This window comes from Phoxinus phoxinus, assembly GCF_949152265.1.
Source record: "Phoxinus phoxinus genome assembly, chromosome: 17".
Taxonomy (NCBI): domain Eukaryota; kingdom Metazoa; phylum Chordata; class Actinopteri; order Cypriniformes; family Leuciscidae; genus Phoxinus; species Phoxinus phoxinus.
Window position 1 is genome coordinate 24,175,665 of NC_136892.1, and position 20,134 is coordinate 24,195,798.

Genomic DNA, 20,134 nt, shown 5'->3' on the forward strand with positions numbered 1-20,134 from the left:
GCCTGACTATTCAGTTTGTTGTATCTACTTTTTAGTTCAATTCAATTGAAGTTTAATTGTATAGTGGTTTTCACAATACATTTGGTTTCAAAGAAGTTCACAGAAAATTAATGTTTAAATGTTGCAATCAGGAATTATTCTGTTATCAGTCAGAAATAAATGTCAAATTAATGTCCATATGGCTGTAAAATGTAAGATAATACAAGTTATGTGGTTAGAAAACATTGTGTATTCAGTTAAGCCGACATGATGAACAAATATTCTGTCATCATTTATACATCCTCATGTTGTTCAAAACTGCTGATTTTCTTGAAGTATTCGTCTCATTCTTTTCCTAATGTCTAGTGTGTTGCACTTCTATCATGATTTAGATGGGAAGAAGGCAGAAAGTTTCATCCATCTGTGGTTAAATTGTGAGACGCATAATGTTTTCTATAAAGTCATCCATTGTGTTGTGTGGTGGTGATGTAGTCAGTGTGTCAGTAGCACACATTCTCTGATGAAATAAACCAGTTCATTGCTTCCAGCTGTTGGTTGAAACCAAATAATTACGGAGTCTGATCTCAAACAGACATTTGAAGGGTTATATTATATCTTCTGTCGACCGCATCACAACGTCATAGTCACATGGTGCTGTCATCTGTTTGAATGCAACCCTTTTATTGGAATTTTCTTCTCTCGATCAGTTCTGTTAATCTCATTAATGACGCTCTTGGCCATTTTAAATCGACATTGTATCTGCTGTGATGCAGTCCTCATTTGTGTTTTAGCCTAGGGATCAAGGACTTCTGTGTGGATTGTCAAGAGGAAAAACCTGACCTTAGTCAAACGCACTGTAGCTCTTTTGTGTATCTCAACTCCAGCTGAACTGTATCCAGCTCAACAGTAAACAAGGAAATATCAGTCTCTCCCCAAACCCAGCTGTCAGTTTCTATGCCAGTGAAGGCGGCCCTTCATGCGTGCTGACTCATTGTTGCATTTCTGTGGGGTCAAAGGGTCAAATTCTCTCTGACGAGTCTCAGAATTCATCACTGATTGGTAGGGGTGAGTGATATATTGGTAGACATGATGTAGAAAATGTTGGACTATCGCTCAACGTCACGTTGCTGTGCTATGCAGTCGAAAATGTATCATTTGCATGCGGTTTTAAGTATTGCGGTTTAAAAACGAGTGATTCTAAGCCATGGAAGCGCAGTAAGCAGCAAAAGACTAATTTCGCTATATGCGCGTGCTGTCAGAGAGAGTTTCTCAGTGCTGTCTGAGAGACCCGCGCACATGAAGCCGCGTGAGAACTGAACTGAGTTTTTTCCGACTAATTGGGCTTGATCGGCTTGATATATTACTTTTGTGCCAAAGTAACCATGTCTTTGCAAGTAACCACAGTCATTTATGTCTTAAGTGAGCGTAAAAAGCTGAGTAAGAAAATGCAGGAGTATATTGGATCCGTGCAGTCGGTCTTAAAGTGACAGGATACATGCATCTTCTGCTGTCTTTATTAATGTTAATCGAACAACAAAACAGAGAATATTTCTCACTGCTTTTGACTAATTTATGTGTATTTAATTTACACAGTGAAGAATGTGCAGTGTTTCTTTTTGTACATTTGATTAATTTATACAATTTGTAGTATTTCTTATTTCTCATGCTTGAATTTTTTCAGGTAGGTCTATTCTTTATTCTATTGTAGTTTGTTTTCCTGCATGCTTGTGCTTGCTTTTGACATACAGTCAACTTCGCGTATACAGGCAGAAGCCATCTTTGAAAAACAGTCTCTATCAATCGATCTACGAACCGCCGATCCAAATGCGCTGGACCATATGAGATTCTACACAGTTCAGCGCATTTGGATCGGCGGTTCGTAGATCGATTGATAGAGACTGTTTTTCAAAGATGGCTTCTGCCTGTATTCGCGAAGTTGACTATGAAACTGTCTGGACACTGTCAAAGTTCTCAATGCTTCGGTTTGCATGTAGGGACCCTCGTTATGCTACCGTGTTAGTGTGGGGCTATTTTGAGCCTTGTTAGTGGTATTAACAAGCGATTTTTTTATTTGTCATTACTCAATGCCCTATATACTAGCGTTATACTAGCGTTATAGGCTAAACTGTTTTTAGAGATAAAACTATTTACATTCGATAATCATGAAAACAAATCTCAGATAACGGTTTACTAGGTAACAATGTGTAATTAGACCGTTCATTTTGTGCCGGAGTTCTCCTTTAAGTTAAATTCACCATGAAATCAAAATGGACAATTCTAGATTTTTTTTCAATGGAATATTGCAGTATTTATTATAAAGGATTTATATGTGCACATCAATATTTTTTAACATTCATGTGCCTTGTAAACTTTCATCAAAATAACTTCCCCTCCCTTTTGCAGTGACATCTCTTCTCCTCTTGATGACATGGCGCAAGGACGGGACAACCTGTCACTCACATGACATCACAGCAAAATCAAACCACAACGATCCACACAATTTAATTAATACCCGATTGACAAAATCTAGTCCCGCCCGTTTGAGAAGCCATTTGGATGTATCGATATATATCGATTTTCTTCCCAAAATAGGGGAAAAAATACATTCGCAACTTTCATGAGACTTTCATGCCAACTTTAAATTAAGGAAGCTATTAAAACAGCTGTCTTGAAGTATAAGCTTTTAGATGTTTCTTAAAGGATGTCCTATGGTCCAAAACATTGCAGAGAATGGCTTTTAGAGCCAGTTACGCAATATCTAAAACTCATAATTGTGTAATGTCACAAAGACCTCATAAATTCCTGTCCTAGGGAAGGGACATTCTCAAAGGACATGGGCGGCACTGGACAGAATCGTATTGCAAAGAGATAAACCTTTGTGTCAGATTTAATATTTTTAGGAGAATTGTATTTATTGGTTTCAACCAGGTTAGTGTTTAGAAAAGAGGTTCACAAATAGATATGTAGTATTCTTAGATATAAACTCGCTGATAATCGGTGGGTGCGGAGTTTCTCACAGTCGCCTGATGACTGGCAGAAGTGTTGCTTACGCTGCATGTGCTAGGAAGCAGGTTCAGCCCACGCTGTCTTCCCATGTGGAAGGGTTGCGTTAAACACAGGAGACGCTCTGAACGCCCACTGCGGTGCTTCTCTGACACATGCGCTGAACCATGTAAGCTGCCAAGAGGCTTGGACCAACTCCAGCGTGTCCCCCTGTAGAGTCTGAGTCAGATCCCAGCACACAGTGTACAGCTTAAAAGAAGTATTTAATCCAGAAATGCATTTTCTGTCATCATTTACTCACCCTCATGTGTTCCCAAACTCGTATTACCTTCTTTCCTCTGTAAAACACAGCATTTTTTATTTTTTTTGGCTGATCTTTTCCATGCAGTGGGAATTAATGGGAGCTGATGCTTTTTTTTTAGCTTTAAAAACAATGCAAAAGCATAAGTACAAATATCATAAAAGTGGTTCATAACTTAAGCCTTCTTAAGTCATACAGATTTAGCTGAGAAGAAAAAGAATCGCTGTCTGATTCATGAAGATTCAGTCAGACAGGTTTTGCTAATCAGATGATCTGATTCATAAGAAAGATTAATTCACAAACTCTCATGTTTGGAATGCTTTTTCAGAGAATAACGGCTTCAATTTTGATTGGTTTCTCACTCAACGTTATCATATGACAATATAGAGCATAAGTCATATGAGCTACTTTTGTTACACTTTTATTGTGCACTTACTTCCTATCTGAAGCTTGAAATCTCCAGTGCCAATTCATGTAATACATTCTTCAGAATTTCCCCTTTAGTGTTTCACATAAGATAGAGGTTTGGATGAATTTGTCATCTATGATCATAACATAAGACAATGTGAAACCTTGTGAAATATCAGTTGCTGAACCGTTGAATCTAATGGAAGACTGATGAATACATGACAGAGATGTTGTAATAGTAACAGCACATATACTGTAAACCACACACACACACACACACGCTACATTCTCACTCCGTGGCTGTTAGGCTTATTTCCATTTCATGAAAGCTTCATTTCCATCTTGCTCTTTTGTTCGTATGATGCCATAATGAATCCAGCTGGCCTTACTATGTTACGCAAGAACTGTTTTCATTTTAATGGCCATGTTTACTGTCAGCATTACCTTTTAAACTTCCGAACAGAATGAAAGCGTCTTACATCCTGTGTTTGGTTGTTACTTCCTGTAATATGAGTGTTTCAGTCATGTCTGTTGTCATGTCTTGTGATGAAGTGAACCACTTAGTCTGTGTTTTACAGGGGTTAAAAAAAGGGGGAATGCAATCATATTTTAAAAAAAAATTATATTTCCTTATTTTATAATTTCATATATTATTTATTTGTTTAAATATGTTAGCTAAAGGTTTCTCATGGTCATGGCATGGGACATCTGGAAATAAATAAAAAATTAAATAATATTGTCTGGAAAAAAATATGTTACATTTCTTTAATGAATATTTTTTTTACATTTTATTTTCTAACATTTATTCTGCTAGAAATAAAATGTGCCATGTGTGATTTGTGAATGAATCATTCTTTCAAATCTGTACTTTCAGTGAATCGGACTGGTTCACAAATCCGTCTGATTGAATCATTAGTGAATCAGTCTAAATTTAAATTAGCATTATTCACCACAAAATAGTGTTTACATTTTCATTACTGCTTTTTTTAGTGTATTATATATATAGTGGTAAAATATAGTCAGCAAGCATAAAGTTTCCTCATGCCAGCAAAAGTGCCCAGATGGCACACAGCAGATGGCACCAGTGCTTTAATGCCTATTTATTCGTTCATGAATCGTCTGATACTCAGAGGACCCTCTTTCCTTTGGATTTTGTCTTATTTGTGCTTGAGATGGAAGGGGCACTCATACCAGTGTGCCAGCGAGGGCACCTGCCCGGTCCACTGATATGCTACCATCTGCCACCAATGTTTTATGTCTTTGGTGAACTGATGCTGCTTTAGCCTGTGCCGGCCCCACACAAACAGGCTTTAACATTCCCCAGCCGTGTGTTATGCCTGCCCTGATTTGAACCCCCTTCTGCCTCTGTCTGAAAATGCAAACTGACAGTTTTTCTCTGAGAAAATTATACCCGGTTTCATTCATGATGAGTGTAATGTGGCCTCTCTTTCCCTGAGTGGTTTATCTGTCTGTATGGAGTGGCTCTGAGCACTTTGACTTGCATACTAAAAAAGTACCCCCAGATTTTAAAACACCAATATGTTTTGCTAATTTATAAAGTCGCTGCAAAGTCATTGTTTATATGCTTTAGGTGTGTCTGTTTGACCCTATGAAATCAGAATTTAGATTTTTTTTGTGGTTTTCAGTTCATGTCCATTAGTTTTGTGGTAAACTGTATGCTAATGTATAAACATTGACAAAACTATATTTTAGCAGATATATGCTTTTAAAATGAATAATTTGTCTTCTGGGGGAATGAACTAGAAATACTGATGACTCCTCTTGTACAGGGTGTATGCAAATATTTGTCCAATCAAATGTTGAATAGCCTCTCTAGTAATATAATCTCTCATCGGCTAGCAATAGCATACTCGCAATTCGCAAATGGTTCACAGTTGTGATGTAAACTAAAAGCTATTGGCTGTTTAAAAAAGGGATGAGCCCTTTAATGTGTTCTGCCCCAACTTCTTGTTTCAATAAGAAATACAGCACAGATGGGAGGAAAAATTATGTATTTCAATCCTTTTGGGTTCTCTCACAAAACATTTTGCTTTGAAACGTTGAAAAGAAAAAAATTGTGGTCCCCCGAGAAATGTTGCGTTTGCTTGCAAAATGTTGTTTCTCCATGACACTTGCATTCGCTTGCAAAATATTTGTCATGGAAATAATGAGGTCAGAGAAAGAAATTACATTTCAGGGCTTCCCCTGAAAAAGTTTGTTTTCAGATACTTTTGTAAGAGAACACAGAAGCATTAAAGTATGTAAGATTGTGGCCAAAACTGGTACTGCAATCACTTTCAAATTACCCCCTCCCCCCTGACTCGAGGTTGCCAGATAGGCTGCAGGATCCAGCAGGAACGTAGGCTGCTACAAAGGAGCTTCCAGTGGCAAGACTAGAGCAGAGCTGGCAACCCGGATGCCGAAACACTACTGACTTCGTGATTGGTAGATAGGTGGAGGGTGGTGCATCAGGCCAAAACACAACATGAAAACATCAACATCAGTTGAGGGCTGCAACTTCACTTTTAAATGACAATATCCTGGACTACTGTTGTCAGTGATATAAGTATTTGAAATAAACATGATTTCTTAATGTCTACTGACATATCAGGGACATTTTATGATTAATTGAAATACATTTCTTACATATGGTTCCTTTAAAATATGATTTTTCCTACCATCTCATATTTTTATCATTGTCACATTGACATTACACATTAACACATTAACATTATCACCATGTTCCTTTTAGGTTTCCTGTACATGACAGATTTTCATGTGTTTTTTTCAAAAATTGGTTTAGTATTTTCATGTTAAATGATATCTCTGTCACGCATATTTGAATCTTTATTTTTATTTTGATCAAGGACCGTTTATTATCAATATAAGTACCCAGAGCTGCTGTTGTTCCAAAGGCGTAAATGTGGTATCGAGCCAACCCTACTAATAAGTGCCACTGACATCTGTTTTTTCAATCTCTCACATTCTGCTTTATCTCTATCAGTCTTGCTTTGTATTTTTCCACAGTGTTGCTGTATCGTTTAAAAAAAAATGCAAATGTGAAATTTGATGCACCAAGACAGACTGCAGGCTTGTGGAAAACCATGAGGGTTGTTTAAATGTTTTGAGAAGGTTTCTGAGTCTAATGTTGTGATGATGAAGCTGTAATGATGGCGTTTGCTCTGCCCTGCTGTTTTGATTCAATCCAATTGAGATTCCCTGGGCTTTACCCATTACATAATCAGATCAGCATGTGGTCACATGGCTTAGTCAGTTTGTCTCTCTTTTCACTCAAATTCAGATTTGAGCGCAATGTATGTTTGTGAATTGCGTGACAGGGTCATGTAAGGTGTTTATGTTTGTCTGAGCATTCATTTTGACCTAAAAACTTCCCAAAGTCACACAAAATAAACATTAATCTCCACACCGTGTTACACAACAATGCCAAAAGCACCAACACGTATACTGTATATGGCTGTATACAGATGTAAATGTCTGTATCTTGTGTCCTTGACCTCTAGGCTGATTTCAAACTGAAATTTGGTCTTTAAATTGTCTGACGTTGGTCTGTCTGGGTTTTGTACGTTTAGGTGTCTTTATGTTTCTGGGTAAACTGTGTTAAAGCCTGTGTGGAGAGCTTAGCATCAAGCAATTATAATGCAAATAAGGATGGCTGTTTCTCCTCGAAACAGACAAAGGGGCTTTTCCTTCTGAGTGAATGTTTATTGTGTATGGAATGTATTTTCTGTGGATCAGTAGAAGTTAGACAGGTTGTTCAATAAAAAAAGGAAAACAATCGGCATTCCTATTCAACATTTCAACATTCCATTCATCTGTGTTGATCTAGCCATCAAGTACATGACACTAGATCTGTTGGGAAAATTCAAAGCGATTTACGTCATTTACGTCCTTACGTCATTTCTTTGTCTTAAATGGTTTAACAGAAGTCTTTTTATGAGGGTGTGGAGGAAGTTTTGCCAACAGCAAACAACCTTATCCGAGGTTGAACTGGTGTAGCAAGGTGTGTCAGATCTGAATTGGTTTTATGGTTTTATTTCATAAATAATATTTCCTTAACATGAAACTAGGGCTGTTAAATGATTAATCGAGATTAATCGCATCCAAAATAAAAGTTTGTGTTTACATAATAAATGTGTGTGTACTGTGTATAATTATTTTATATATATATAAATACACACACGTGCATGTATATATTTAATAAATATTTGCATGTATATACTGTATATAGATTTATATATAATTTATATTATATCTAAATATAAATATTTTATATATAAATAAATACAATTTCTTAAATATATACATGCACGTGTGTGTGTATATATATATATATATATATATATAAAATAATTATACACAGTACACAAACATTTATTATGTAAACACAAACTTTTATTTTGGATGCGATTAATCTCGATTAATCATTTCACAGCCCTACATGAAACTATTATTTGTATTTATTGTTTGATATTTTTTAGAAAAAAAACATTGAATAATCACGCATATCATTTAAAATCAATTTGTGCATACTTCTAAATAAAATTTTCATAATTTACTCACCCTCCATGTTCCAAAAGAACCATAAGACTTTTGTTCATCATTGGAACACCAATGCAGATATTTTAATGAAATCTGAGAGCTTTCTGTCCCTCCATTGACACTCCCTCCATTGGTTTAATAAAACATTTCTGGAGAGACATTATCACTTTATATGATGAACAGATTTAAATTAGGCCTATTATTCACATATAATAAAAATGTATCAACTGCACACATCAGTTGTGGTAAACGGAAGCTCAAGCATGCTTGCTCAAAGCGCGAGAACCAATGAGGTTCATTCTCCTGTTACGCAGCACGTCTGAGCTTCCGCGAGAACCAATGAGGTTTATTCTTGTGTGTCAAGCAGGTTCGGTTGAGTTTCTGTTTTATGTTCGCTGATCAGTGCTTATAAGTGAAATAAAAGCCTAAATTCAGTCTGTTCATTAAATAAAGCGATTGAGTCTCTGTCATGACAATAGCAAAGTTGAAATTTGCCTGAAGTAAGCTAAAGTGTCTTGAATGAGATTCTCAGAAGTTGTATTGTGTCTCTGGCCTCTTGCAGCCATCAAAGTCTACTGTGTGGGGTCGTGTGGCATCTCGTCCAAGCTGAATGATGCATCATGGATGCTTGAGGAGAAGTACTTGAGCAGCACGCTGTCTGTGGCCGATAAAGGTAAGAAGACCCAACTTCCATTCATCTCATTTAATTTCAGCTTTCTTCAATCATTCTTAATAGTATTAGTCAAAATATTCTTATGTGGCACCAGTCTACAAAAAAAAAACATCCTCACTTTGAAGGACTTCCATTGTTTACCTCTTAAATTCATTTTGCTTGATCAACTGCTTGAGTCTGAGAGGTTTCCTGTTCTCTGAGTACGTGTCTTTTTCTTCCTGTCTGTCTGAATGTGTCACGTATCACATAACCCTTAAAGCATGTTAGATTTGAGTTATCCCTTTAAACAGGAAACCTTTCATATGTTTTCTTCGAACAGTCCGCATGATAATTATAACTGATCTGTTGGCATAGAGATAATGTTTAAAGAGCACGTATGTATGTTCTGTTATTTCTGATAAAACTAATTCTTTCAGGTGAATATGGTAGGAAATGTCTGTACTTAAGAGGATACATTTGCTGTTGCCAGATGAAGCCTCCGATCTAGTTTAAAGCCATTTTTGGTCCCTACTTCCTGAGAGATATCAGTGAAATAGATGTCTTGAGAAAAATATGTTGTGTCTGTGACGGCCGAAACCTCTATGCAAATAGACTACGCGTTGGTTATCATTTATACTTCTGCGCCGTTGTCCGCATTGACGCGCAATTACACATGCATATAGGGAGCATGTGAAACCCGAGGGAGGGGTTCTAGCAGACCAATCACAGCGCTTTCCTCCATGTAGAATTGATGCGTTGTTGCATTTTTGGAGAGGTGCGCGTCAGGGTACGCGCGCTACACAGCCTACGACGAAGCTACGGCGTGAGTTTGACGCAGAAGTATAAATTGGGCTTTAGGCTTGGTCAACACTCAAAAAGAAAAAAGAGAAAAAAAGAAACGTCTATGTGTTAGCCAATCATTAAGCTTTAAGACTGCTCTCTGCTAGTGATTTAAGTCAGGGACTAACTGTGATGGGGGACTGCATGGAGACAACACTTTCTTGTTGCTAAAAAATAATGGCTGGTGTGTCGGTCTCTGGTGCATTTCGGAAGTATTTTTCCTGTAGGGGAAAGCAATGAACCAAACCAACCAGCTATAAGGTGAATCACAACATTACAAACTTATGAAGCAAAAAAGTATTTGAAAATCAGGCAAAAAGACGCATTTAAGGAGGGAAAGAACTACAATCCTATGAAGCATTGCAAATGACAGAATCATGGGTAATGTAGTTTTTCATCAGGAATTCTGCTGGTAACCTGAAATACATACCCTGAAAATACTTATATACTTATACTTATATAGACTTATAAACGTGTATTATACTCCAATAGGTCAAGCATAGTATTGGTGAACTGGAAATAGTTTCTTCTTCATTAAAATAAAATAATGATAAATGTTCCACTGCAACCAGAAATACAACTTACTCAAAGCCACAAGTCTAAAGAACTTTTGGAAAATTTCCAAAAATCCCACAACCATACCCCCCCCCCCCCCACACACACACACACAATTTTTAAAAAATAATATACCATTATTAAATATATTATAAATATACCATACATACATTGATTTACAACCTTGTTATAGCTCAGAGTAGGTCTGTCTTTAACTGTTTATAAATGATTGTAAAAAGGAATTCCTATGGAGGACATTTTTATTTCTTGAACCCGACTGTGATTCTCTCCACTTCTTTCGACAGTATCTCTCTGTCTCTCACCCCTGTGTTCAGGTCACACAGAGTCATTATGTTCTGCCGTGAGGTGAAGTGTGAGCACTTGGTGTATGTGTCTGTCCCGGCAGGCCTTTTCCTGTCGGAGTGCTTGTTAGTTCACATGCCCAAGCTTGTCCTACGAGTCTACGACCCCTTTCCAGGATACCTTTTAGCAGCCCGGCTGTTTGAATCAGCAGCGGGGACAGATGTGCTGGGTAACAGTGCTCATCTTACCCCACAGGCCAACAGAGATAAAAGAGATGCTGAATGTCTCTTATGCTGGCTGCCAGGAACTAATGCTGTCTGTCCATTAAGGGTTCGAATTCCTGTCTTCATTGCTCAGTAACAGAAACTCTGATGGTCAGGGCGGTGGAGGTGGATTGAGATGCCTTTACTTTACTGAAAATTGGGTATTTTAATGTTGTAAATGATATAGTTGGATGTGTTTCATAGCATTTCAGCAAAGACAGAAGAGAACTGACTCATTGGCACGGCACGGTATGGTTCTGACAAAATTAAAGGGATAGTGCACCCAAAAATGAAAATTCCAAACCATTTACTTTTACTCACCCTCATGTCGTTTCAAATCTGTATGACTTTCTTTCTACTGTGAAACAGAACAGTTGTGGTTGTGGGTTGTTTCGAACCAAACTGACTTTCATTGTATAGATTAAAACAGCCCAAACATGCCATACAGGTTTGGAACGACATGAGGATGAACCAGTGGTTCAGAATTTTCATTTTTGAGTGCACTATCCTTTTAAATTGCCAGTTAAAGGGGTTGCAATCATCTCCCCTTCCTCCTTTTCAGTGAGACAGCACTTTATGAAAGAGCTCCAGCGGTAACACATTTCCTCGTGTGACCTCTTGCTGCTGACGACACGTAGATCTGTATCTATGCATTTCTATTAACTATTTGAAGGAAATGCTGAACACGTGTTGGTGACGTCTCTTCACACATGTTCCACTTCTCACAAACATTTCTTGGCTTATTTGGGACAATTAAAATGTATGTGTCATAATCATTATCCATAAATTAATTTAAATGGAATGTCAGTTATTGATCACGTGATATTCTGTAGCCTGAACAGGTTTCGTTTCTAGAAATAGATGGCATTGTGTTTAAGCATAAAACTTCTGTTTGAACTGATTTGAAATTATTGAGGTCAAAACATAAATAGACATGGAGTTTGCCATGTGTGTTTTGTTCTAAATTTGTAAAAATTAATGTATTTGAATACACGGCAAGCAACTTTGATTAAATTGTCTGCTAAATGTAATTTTTTAGTACAGTAAATTATGTATAAGCTGTTGCTAATGTTGCCTTAGTCAACCCTAGGTCCTGAAATAATGCCTCTTTTTTTTGAGGACTTCCTTCCTTACAAACTCTGCAAGAATAGCTCAAACAGACAGTTGATACTTTATGTGTGCTCCCCGAGCTGCTTGTGTCAGTGAATTTCCCATCATTTTCTCTAAGAGGCCTTTTCCTGTCGGGGACTGTGACTTATAAACAAGAACAGATTTATACAGAAATGATGGCTGGTGTTAACTTCACTCGTTTTCTCTCGCGCACATTAACTCAAGTACATTTTTCAAATCAGACAACACCCTTGCAATGTGATTTTACTGCCAAATATGAACGATTAGATAAACAAGCACAGGCAGAGCATGCTGTAGCTCATGCGCATCCACATGCAAAAAAAAAGAAAGAAGAAGAGGTGGAGGTGTGTACATTTGCAGTGCTTTATTCAAGTTACAGTATATATATATATATATATATATATATATATATATATATATATATATATATATATATATATATATATATATATAGTACGCTGTGGATGCAGATCCTTTATGTTCTGTGAATAATCTCTGAGGTTGTGGAAATCCCCAGGTAGAAAGCACAGAAGGCATTGTTACAACTGTCGGCTTATCTACCCAGATATGCCGTCCTATTTGAGTCATTCTGACTTACAAGACCTCCACCTCCATAATACACTGTTTTCTCATGATAGTGAAGTACTTAATGACATTTGCTGTGCTTATATGGTTTTTAGTTGAAATTATTCTAAATTTGATATGCACACTTTTAGCAACACTGTCATTGATATCATTATCAAACAGTAATGCTTGATATTAATAGTTAGAAATGTCACAAAGCTATATTATAATTGACATATACATTTTTCTCTGCCATTACAGGTATTCTGTCGGCTGGTGAGCACAGCTTTCCTTTTCAGTTTCTCATTCCAGGTAATTCTCTTTACTTTTTTCATTTTAATTTTAAAGAGCATTTTCATTCTGAGAAACTTAATGTTTGCCAATAAATGAGGATGATGTGTGCAATATACGGAGAACACTCAGGTGTGTTAAAGTTCTGAGTGCCTCTGAGGTGTGATGAGAGGCTGGAAGAAGGGTTTAATTTTAACCTTAGCTGTAAAAATTCTTCCTGTTACGGGCCTGCCCCTTCCTGCACAAACACATGCCCCATAATGAGCTATTAAGGGGAGGCATGACAGCAACATTCCTGGCTACTCAATATTCCTGAGTCTGCAGATGCGCCCTCTGCTGACAGATTGTATGAACAAGGATCTGATCAAAACAGGGGCTTTCCAGCCCATTAAGTAGGAATGCATTTGCATATGCAACATGCAAATACAAAAATAGAGAAATAGAGATCAGTGGGTTGTTTTGGTTGATTTTATGTATGGTTTGCTATTATTTATTCATCTGTCAGAGCATCTGAGCCTTCAGCTTATGTTTTGCTTCTGAAACAGCTTTGGAATGACAGCACTTAGAGTTGTATTGATTCATTTTATTGATTTGTGAGCTCTAACATCATCCTGCCATTATTCTGCATTCTGGTCTTTTTGTTAAAGACATGATTATTTTATAAGGTGGCTTGAATAGGAAAGCTTTTGATAAGTCCAAAATAACTGTCCTTGTTGCATGTTACAAAGAAATAACAGGAAATAATTACATGCTGCTCACCCAATCCTTACTCTAACCGTATAGTAGTACATGTTTACATTTACATTTAGCAGACGCTTTTATCCAAAGCGACTTACAACTGAGGACTAAAGCAAGCGAGTCATCGTGAAGAGGCAAAAACAATGCAGGAAGTGCTCAAAATACAAAGTTCAGGCATTGCTCAGAGTAGCATAAGCAAGACATGTTGTTAATTAAAGTTGCTCAGTACTTAAATGTTTAATTAAGTAAACTTCTTTTATGTCCATTGTAGCATCCGTTCCAACCTCGTTCGAAGGCCCGTTTGGGAAGATTTTGTACAAAATTAGGGCTTTTATTGACACTCCACGTTTCTCAAAGGACTACAAGACCCAGCGACCCTTCTACCTTCTCAATGTGCTCAACCTCAATGAGTTGCCAGACATAGAGGTGAGACCTCACCAACATTTATTGATTAGCTATGCCCCCAATAAAATAAGGTATAATGAAAATAATATATATGCACATATTTTACAATATAATATCACATTATCCTGTCACAAAGATTTTTTAATCTAGCTTACAAATACCTATCTGCCCTTGTTTTCCCAGCAACCCAGCTGTGCTGTGACAACAAAAAAGTTTACCTACCTCCTGGTAAAAACAGGCACGCTCATGCTGAAGGCTTGCAGCGATCTGAGAGGATACACTCCTGGACAGATTATTAAATTATCTACTGAAATCCATAACAAGTCTGGTAAAGACACCGGATATGTGATGGCCAGCCTTATTCAGGTGAGAAAAATAATAATAATATTTTCCCAAAATTGTGGTTGATGATTTAATAGACATATAATGTAAACGTATAACTGTGTCTGTGCAGAGAGTGTCATATAAGACAAAGCGGCCCGTGTTTGATCTGCGGCCAATAGCAGAGGTCGAGGGTGCCGGGGTGAAGGGTGGCAAACATGCAGAGTGGAGAGAACAGATCATCGTCCCTCCTCTTCCTCAATCAGGCCTCACTGGCTGCAACCTCATTGACATTGAGTATTTTATCCAGGTATGGGACAGGAAATCTTAACCTTAGCTCTACTTGGAGAAAAAAACCTTCATCTTCATCATTTGCTCACCTTCATGTGACTCTAAACTTTCTCCTTTTGTTGAACTTTTGTGACCTGGATCAACCAATTCATAGAAAAGATTTGACTCACTGAGATGATTTTTGATTTTGATTTTTTCATGAACTAATCATTCAGATAAATTTTGTCAGTGGGTAAATTTTTTTTGGACTCAGCGAGCTCATTTCGAGAACCGAATCAGTCTTATTCATGAAAGAATCATTCAAAGTACCGGTAGTTTTGTGAACCAGATCAACTGATTCATTAAAAAGTTCTGATTCAGTGAGTTGAATTCAAGAACTGAATCAGTCTGATTTATGAATAAATTATTCAGAGTAGTTTTATGGCCTGAATCAACCTGTTCATTGAAAAGATTCGACTCACTGAGATGATTTTCGAAAACCAAATCAGTCTGATTCATGAAGAAATCATTCAAATAAATGTTGTCATTGTAACAGATGATTCATTATAAAGATACGATTTGTGCACAAACCCGATTTTTTTTCTCTCATGAACGTGATTTTCATTTCACTATTGCTTTAGTATATTTTTAGATTGCACTGCTGTAGTCTTTAAATTTCAGATTCATCATAGCTTAATATCATGAAGTGCGTCTGAGAAATTGTCTCCTCGCAGGTTTCCTTAAAATCTCCTGAGGCTGTGGTCACGTTACCCATATACATTGGGAACATTGCTGTCAACTTGACTCCCTCCATTCCGCACCCCATTGCTCACGGCGCCCCGATGCCTGCCAGGCCGAGCCTCAGCCCTGCATCCGTAGTCCCCAGCGCACCTCCTGTAGAGGACAACCTGGAGGGTGAGCTGGGTGCTGGAGGAGTAGACAGCGAGGAGATCCCCACCAAGAGTCATTCTCAGCAGGACCCGTCCGGCATGCCTCTCTCCGTGTCCCCCGGTGCGTTCGGTCACGCGTCTGGTCCGGTCCCGCCACAGAGCCAGCAGCACGTCCAATCCTCAGACGGCTCTGCGCCTGTGTTCTGTTTGTCCACAGGGGCCACCATACCTTTCTTTACAGATGGTAATTCAACGCCAGTGCCCACTTCCTGTCCCCTAATCCTGCCCCCTGAATACAGCACCTGGGAATACCCACATGGTGAGTGATTCTTGAGAAGGTCATTCTCGTTCTGTAAAAAGTCTCACAGGAATCCCTTTTTTTTTTTACTAGTTGACTGGTCAATTTTTGGACTGGACTGTTCATTTATCTTATGTAAATGACTAGTATTTGTTACTAACTCTATACTTAATCTAGTTGCGCAAAAGGCAAAGCTTACTGTAGCTAGTAATGTAGGTCACAAGGCCTTCGTAATGTGTAGTCGCATAAAAATCTGCTTTGCATTGATCTAATAAGCAGCATTCAGATTTGGAAACAGAAGTAGCATTGAAAAGCAAGAAAAGAGTATGTCAGTTTATCTGGTTACAGTTGATGTTTCAAACTTATTTTTACCCGGGTTATCATAGTTTACTAAAACCATAAAAAAACCTTTGTCACTTGAAATCAAATAAATTTTAACTGAAATAAATTTAAATTAAAAAAACTAATTCACTTCAGCTTGTTGCAAAGGCCACATTTAACATTTTTATTGATTTTACATTATACTAAAATGACTCAAACGGAAATAATAATTAAATAAACTATATAGACATAAAAAAATAATACAAATGACAAAAACACAGCAAAAGTAATTTGTACTTGTGTAACTGTTAACAATAACATATATTTCCATGAACATTTAATGTGTAAGTGATCATGAAATATATATTAATATATAAATGAATGGACTTAAACTAGTCTACACTGGCCCGAAGGTGTTGGGTAAAGTATTCTAAAAAATCCATTAATTACTAACTACTAATTACATCTTCAACAGTGTAATTTGAATACTGTACTAATTACTCTCTATAAAAAGTATTGCATTGCTTATTACTAATTACTTTCTAAATCCCATATCAACCTCAACCAGTTGAACAATACAAGGATAGACATGAAACTCCTCATTTAATTCTTTCAAATGAATAATAGCATACATTTTTTAATTGACCAAAGTGTTTAAAGGGAGGTTACATTAAAAACATACATTTTAACATCAGACGTTAAATTCTGATGTTAAATCCACCATTGTTTTATATAGAACTGTTCTATAGTCTATACAGTGTTTAATGCAATTACATCAGAGGTAACTGTAATTAAATTTGAAAAAGGGAAAAGTAATCAAATTACAGTAATTAATGACTTCGTAATGATGAATTACACCCAACACTGCTTGGTAGTGGCAAATGTAAGTCTCACATTTAATGATCTAGGATCTCTATGAACTAGACATGACCCTATCCCAGTGTGACTGATTATGTAACGAAATATTTACTCATTTATTTTTACTCTAATTTTCAGAGCCGCCTCCCACATATGAGGAAAGCTGCAGTAGCAACAACTCGAGCTTCAACAGCAGCATGAGGTAGACCATTCAGAGGTCTCGCTTCTTCTGGTGCCCCTTGCTGGATGGCACAGGAACTGCTGCCTTTCTCCTCCATGAACCAAATCTCTTTAAAACTCCTACATTTTTAGTTAATCCCCTCAGAACATAAATTCAATGTTGGAGAAAACAACCCTGAAACTGTGTGGGGAGAACGTTTCAGTGCCTAAGAAGATGTAGCACTCTTGAGCAACCCCTATATGAGACACACTCCGAGTTCTTGTGAAATGAATACCAGCATCTATAACATTTTGAAGTGAAAGTTACACTGAGAATGAGTTTTCATTCAACCAAGGCTGGCCTTATGTACAGATCATCACAAAAACAAGTAAAATCTGAAATATTATTCTGCCAGGCTGAAAGTCTCCTTAAAGGAATAAACAATCCTTTCCTTGTGACGATCAATATGAATCATAAAGCGCTCCATGCTTGCGCCAGCAGGAATGGCTCTTGACAGATGTTTGGCCACAGAGAAAGTTACTCTTAAAAGAAGAAGTTTTATTTATTGATGGGGATTGATGTTGGAAGGTTTCATGGAAGACTTCAAAATCCAACTCATGACCAAACAGACACTGTGTGGATACAGCTTCGGAATACCAATGTAGTCAACCATCCTGGGCACATAAGTCATTATCACTTGGCCAAAATGGTAGCCACTGTCCCTTAAGAGAACAACATACATATCATTTATGAACTAGTTCATTTTTGTTTTACTGGTTTTACAGAGAAGTTGGAGGAGTCTTTGGACTCCTGACTTGTTTTTGTTACCTTATATCACACAAAAAAAAGCAAAATATTCATATTTCACCCTAGAATTATTGTTTCAAAGTATTTCAAAGAACAGTCATTTGAAGTGTTATTTTTGTTTTGTTTTTCCTTTCAGACCTTGTGTAATATCAGTGCTGTTAATATGTTAGATGTCTGATATTTCAGATATGCATCATTTGAAATCTGATGCGAACTGTGCATGTCTTTGTATGTATGTGACTCTTGTTTGGTCTTATGCGTTGATATTTGTCATACTAGCCCACAGCAAATAGAGATTTATGATGGATTTCCGGTGAGGCCTTAGGCTGTACTTGGATTGTTGTCTACAGTCCTTTAATATGGCAAACACTTTTTCATTATGACCTGATCAGACCCTTGAACTGTTGATGAATTGAAAAAATTGAAGCACAAAAAGGCACTTTTTTATGTGTACGTGTGTATGTATATATATATAGGCTATATATATGTGCGTGAATGTTTATTCCACTCCAGTCTCCAAAATATAAATGATGATTTTCCATATTTAGTTCAGCATTGTGGTACGTTTAGTACTTTATTCAGTGAGCAAAGAAAGTCAGATTTAGAACAGAACTACTGAACGGACCACATTTATCATGTTCTAAATGATTTTGTATGAAGCAAAACTACAAAACATGTTTTTGGCACTTGTTTATCTTTTCTCTTTGTGTTTGTTTGAAATTTACCATTTACAATGCAGACAGAGAAGAATCATTCAGGTCATTCTACAAAAATGGTGCCATTTGAGTCCTTCATAAAAAATAATAATATACAAATACTTTAACAATGAATAGCAACCATCTATTCATTGGTTTAACAACCATCATATTTCCCCCTTTATATAAAAATAAATTACTTCCGTAGCTCAGAGAAACTGTCATAATAACATTATCATACTTTCAGAATGCAATCTCTTCAAGGGAAAGTCGACACTAGTTTTTTAATCACTTTATCTTATATTTTGTAATATTTGTCAGTAGGGCAAATTGGTCATTTGAGGTAAATTGACAGTCTGATATTGTGAATATTGTGAATATTATATGTAGCTTGAAATTAATAAATGCAATTAATTAATAGTTAAACATTATATAACATAGAATGTTTAAGATCTTATTAAAATGTACTTTAAAAATGACCTAATCAGACTGCAAAAGGCACCTATTTTTTTAGAATGACCCGTTCATATTTATATCAAGGGACCATGTCTTTGCTGAGTGTATCCCAGCAGGCCACTGTGACTTCTAACAGTGCAGACTTCTAACTTAAATTCAGATTGTTTCTTCACTGTGAGCAGCATTGTGCTGAAATTCAGCAATTGCACAAATGTTAAGAACATTCTAATAAAAAAGAACATCATTATTGTTTATCATCAAAATCCAGTGAAGAAACCCTGACTTAAACACCTGTTCATATTTTCAAACACATTTTGCCTTAAATGTGAATCTGATGCATCCTGGTCCCATTCTAATTGTGAAGAAGACAAGTACTTTGAGATGACACTGCGTTGCTTTTACCATTGCCTCTTTGGCATCAGAAAGAATCATAAGAAAAAGGGAAAGTAGATTGTTAGTTATTTTAGCACTGCAGGTGAAAGAAATTATTCAAATTTACAAGTCCTCCATTTCTTGAAATGTTAAATTATCAGCATGGACGAACACTATTTTCTGTCTTTTCCTTTTCACCAAAGATTCAACAGCTTTATCAAGTTTCATTTCATCATTGCGTGGTACTTTCTTCCAGCAGGTTTTGATATAAAGTAGCATGATTGTGGATCAATGTTCAATGTAAAGTTGTGACATAATCGAGCTTGTACAGCAAAGTAATAAAATCACTTAAATGCTCATCACCACCCCCCCCCCCCCCCAAGATGTTGCTTATTTAAATTTATAATTTTAAAGTTAATCTTGCTTATTTACTTCTAAACAAGTGATTAAAGGGGCTATATGTAGAATTCAGAAAACCTTGTTATTAGCGACACTGGTGGCCGTTAAGTGAACTGCAGACAGCATATTATTGCTCGTGCACACGTAGCGTAAAAGAGGCCGAACGTGATTCCGATATACTCACAGCGAAGTTGTTTTTTGTTCTTAGCTTAGAAGTAAAAATAAGTTGGAAATACCTTTGCATCAATATACTGTTAACAAACATCCTGACACCGTACAGGCTGCTGAGAGCGA

The 20,134-nt window shown here is 36.9% G+C and overlaps 1 protein-coding gene across 1 annotated transcript in view; it reads left to right on the plus strand.

Moving 5' to 3' along the window:
• Positions 1-19,810, plus strand: part of arrdc1b (arrestin domain containing 1b) — a 56,914-nt gene extending 37,104 nt beyond the window's left edge. Inside the window, exons 2-8 of the mRNA XM_079587265.1 lie at positions 8,814-8,924; positions 12,821-12,871; positions 13,860-14,014; positions 14,177-14,359; positions 14,448-14,624; positions 15,319-15,793; positions 17,090-19,810. Coding sequence (XP_079443391.1) covers positions 8,814-8,924; positions 12,821-12,871; positions 13,860-14,014; positions 14,177-14,359; positions 14,448-14,624; positions 15,319-15,793; positions 17,090-17,157 — 1,220 coding nt within the window. The 3' untranslated portion in view covers positions 17,158-19,810. The remainder of the gene's footprint in view (positions 1-8,813; positions 8,925-12,820; positions 12,872-13,859; positions 14,015-14,176; positions 14,360-14,447; positions 14,625-15,318; positions 15,794-17,089) is intronic.
• Positions 19,811-20,134: the final 324 nt, after the last annotated feature.